At 53.1% G+C, this 3,958-nt stretch overlaps 1 protein-coding gene across 1 annotated transcript; it reads right to left on the bottom strand.

Moving 5' to 3' along the window:
* Window positions 1-1,083: 1,083 nt before the first annotated feature.
* Window positions 1,084-3,684, bottom strand: C1QTNF5 (C1q and tumor necrosis factor related protein 5). Its single transcript, XM_015405487.1, has 2 exons — window positions 3,465-3,684; window positions 1,084-2,242 (listed from the first exon to the last, which is right to left on the bottom strand). Exons 1-2 carry the CDS (start codon window positions 3,682-3,684, stop codon window positions 1,725-1,727), a joined length of 738 nt encoding a protein of 245 aa, XP_015260973.1. The 3' UTR covers window positions 1,084-1,724.
* Window positions 3,685-3,958: the final 274 nt, after the last annotated feature.

Below are 3,958 nucleotides of genomic sequence, written 5' to 3'. Positions count from 1 at the left end.
GGTGGTAGGAGTGTGGGGAAATCGAGAAGAAATGGCCCCAGATATGTCCGCATGGCAACCAACTCCGCTTTGAGTTTGATCTTTCCAGGAAGATGGTACCAAAACAGGTTTGGGAAACGAATACAGCGGAGTTGGAGAGAACTTAGAAAGTGAACTATTGCATTACATTGTGCAAAGGGGAGGGGCAGCATTGGGGGGGGGGAGAAGAGCCAAACCTTCATGTAGGAGCAACCCTGTTTTTGGTTCCCTTTCTGCTGTTAAAAACAGGATTCAGAATAAAAACTGGCAACCCAAGAAATGTTGTTTGTGGCAGGGAAAAATCTCACAAGTTCCGGAGCACATTTTCTTGTTACATAGACAGGTGAACAAAAAAATAAATAAATCTGCATTATATGGAACACATATACCCGTTAATGGCATACAGAGAGTGCAAGAGATCCAAATCTCTGTATATGAAAAAATTCCTAGTATAGGATTTGTATGTTGCAGAAACAATAAAACTACAGTGAGACCTTAATTCTGGCCTAAGGGAGCCCCCTAGTGGCTAAGCCGTTCTCTGCATCAACAATGGCAGCGTTAAACATTTTCACAGGTTGGGGTGGGTGAATGGGAGCATGAAGGCCGTTTCCATTTTCCTTTACATTTCCTGCGTGAGAGCAGGCTCAGCCTGTTCAGTGTTTCAAGCAACTTTTGTTCATTTTCCCCCTGGTTCTTGGCTAGGAGAGAGGCACTGCCTGAACACCTTTGCAACACGAACCTTGATCTTTCTCTCGAATGAACACAAGATAGAAACATAAACTGGGGCAGCGATTTCCATTCCAGTTTCTCTTTTATTTAAATAAGAGGGCGGAAGAAGCTTGGCAACTGCCCCTTCTTCGCAGGGTAAGAAGACTGTTAGAATGAGACCCCCCTGTGACTACCTGTAATCAATGTTCCCTCTAAGCTGTGGAGTCTTGTGAGCAAAAATTCTACCTTGTGAGCTATTGGCATTAAAAGTTGTGAGCGAGCAATTTGGCTACTGCATACATTAGTTTGCTCTGGAGCCCTCCTCCCTGAGCTAAGACAAAAATCTGTGAGCTGGAGGCTAAAAAACTGTGAGCTGGCTCACACTAACTCAGCTTAGAGGGAACACTGCCTGTAATATCTGTTGGAACTGACGGCCAGTACAGGTGGACGGAGACTTCTGCGTTGGTGGTGTCCAAATGAAGAGGACAACCTACGAACAAGCCTGTTACTAACACTACTATTACTTAGAATTACTTTTATGGCACTTTATCAGCGTGCAAAATGCCATCCCGCTCTTATCTCTCCTTACAACAACCCTGTGAGGGAAGTTAGCCTGACTCCACAGCTAGAGACTCTGCCCGGAGCTCATTTGTCTACTGGGAAGCAGAGGAGGCAGGGATATGGCCCAGCGCATGTCAGCTTGGCTGGGAGGGGGGGCTATACACCATCAAAGAATACGCTTTGTGTGCTACAGCAAAACACACAAATGTTACTCGTTTCTCTGTCACATGGCTATCTCCTCCCTGCTTGAGGATGTCTCGTACTGGTCACAATGAAAAGAACCTAAGACCTTTATAAGGGCATTAACTACAGGGGGCGTCACACCCCTTGGGTTAAGAAGACACATGTATTATCCCCCATGGATAATGTCAGTGGCAGACTTTGGAACAGGACCCCGGGAGTTCTCCACTAACCGGTGGAGAGGAGGGCACTGTCGGTCAGGCAAAGACGGCAGAGTTCGGCCAGTAGGAGTAGACCAGGAACCCCGTGAAGGTGCTGTCCGTCTTGACGCTGGCGTAGAAGCCCGTGTAGTCCCCCACCCCCACCTGCACCCAGACCTCGTCCTCGGGCTCCAGCCGTACGAGGGTGCCGCCGGACAGCGAGGTGGGTTTGGGCCAGTTGCCGTAGAACTGGAAGAAGGAGGCCACCGACTTCCCGTTCTTCATGATGTCGAACTGGAGGCTCATGCGGTAGACGGTGGCGTGGACGGCAAAGTAGTACAGGCCTGGGATCTCGCAGAGGAACTTGCCCGTGTTCCCGTCGTAATGCCCTTGCTCGTTGATCAGGACGATGTCGAAGACGATCGGCTGGTCGGCCAGAGGTGGGCTGCGGGTCTCGGAGCGCTTGGCGCTGAAGGCCGAGCGGGGCGCCACCGCGCACTCCCCCGGAGTCCCCTTCTCGCCCGGCAGCCCGTTTATGCCAGGGCTGCCTCTGTCTCCTCGGGGGCCCGACGGACCTTGGGAAGACGCAGGAAAAGAGCAGCTGAAGTAGGTCCCATATCCCCACCACCAACTCCTGGAGCTCCAGTGAAATCAGCTGGGTAACACAAAAGGGTGGATTTTGCATAGATCAGAACTCCCCACCCCCACAATTAGCCAAAACAGTCCACAGTGAAGTAACAGAAGAGACACACGATAACTCAAGGCTGCAGAAAACTGAGACATCTTGTCGTGATTTGGGCTGTGCCACCGGAAGCCTAGTAGCGCCAGGGAGACTGGCTAGCAGTAGGGGAGGCTGGGCCTACAAACCCCAGAAGGCCTTGAGAAGTTTTGGTGCCGATTTTGGCCAATAGGGAAGAAGAGGGCTGGGGGAAAAAAGAACTGGTGCAAGAGGAGAAGCTGTTCTTCTTCCCAGGGAAAAGGGCCAGAAGGGAGGCTGCTGTGGGGAAGAAACCCTCATCCTGAGGGAAGGGTGAGTAGTCTAAGGCCACTTGAGATAGTGAGCTAGGGACAGTATATTCAGACGTGTTAAGGCATTTGATTTCTTTTCTTTTCACCCACTTAATGTTATTATTCCTGCACCTTGTTTGTTTGACCTCCTATAAAATAAACCTCTCAGGGGCTTCTGGGAGTTGTAGGCCTGGCCTCCTCCCACTGCTAGTCAGGCTCCCTGGGCCTGCTAGGCCTTTGCTTGCACAGCCCAGATGATGACAGCGTAGGGCTGCCAAGTGGGGGCGGGTGGTGGGTAAACCCCCGCTTTGGAGGCCTGATTTCCGCCGCCGCGGAATCGGGCCCCGGGGGGAACACCGCCCCCCGAAGCGCAGCGTGGTTGCGTCACCAGGGGTGACGCAACCACGTCGCTCACGTTGGGGCCGTGGCCCCGATGGTCGGAGGGAAAACCCCTCAGACGATCGGGGCCACGCCCCCAACATGAGCAACGTAGCGCGTCACTTCCTGTGACGTGTTGGTGGCGCGTGCATGCTTTGCGCACGCACATCGCCAGAGCTCCCGGAGCCCGGCAAGGCTCCCCCGCCGCCAAGGCAAGTAGACTTGGCAACCCTATGACTGGGGGCCTGGGGGGGTACAGCTTATTAAATCAAAAGTTAATTCCAATAATTCAATTTGGAGCCAGGCTGGGAGGGAGGAGGCCTGGAAGAAACGCTAGGGGGCTGGGCCCCGCGAGCCCAGCGTTAGCTACGGGCCCGTTCAGGATACCCACCAAAGTAGGTATCCTCTTACCTGGCTGTCCAACCTCGCCTTTCTCACCCGGCGTCCCCACTCCTCCATCCCGGCCATCACGTCCGTCTCTGCCAGGCAGCCCTTGACTGCCGTGGATGCCGGGGTTCCCCGGTATTCCAGGCTGCCCCGCACACAAGCTGGGGATCTTGTTGTCCTCGATCTGGACGGATTCTTCGGTCAGCATAAGGAAAAAGAGGCAGAAGTAGACGGCGTGCTCCATTTCTACAGGGGCCGGAGAGGGAAAAGGCATCCGTTAGCGGGGAAAGTGAACTGGAGATGCCGGTGATCGAACTGGGGAACCTTCTGCATGCCAGGCAGATGCTCAGCCACTGAGCCACGGCCCCTTCCCCAGTTCAGCCCTTCTCCTTCCAGGTCTGCCTTTCCCACCAGAAATCGTTTTCCAAAACAGATCAGCCAGTATCATAATGCCCCTATATAAATAGATAGTGTGACCTCATTTGGAATACTGTGTGCAGTTCTGGTCACCACACACC

Source organism: Gekko japonicus, unplaced genomic scaffold (assembly GCF_001447785.1).
Source record: "Gekko japonicus isolate JY-2015 unplaced genomic scaffold, Gekko_japonicus_V1.1 scaffold2070, whole genome shotgun sequence".
In the NCBI taxonomy this organism is placed as follows: domain Eukaryota; kingdom Metazoa; phylum Chordata; class Lepidosauria; order Squamata; family Gekkonidae; genus Gekko; species Gekko japonicus.
This window is presented reverse-complemented; position numbering and strand designations above follow the sequence as displayed.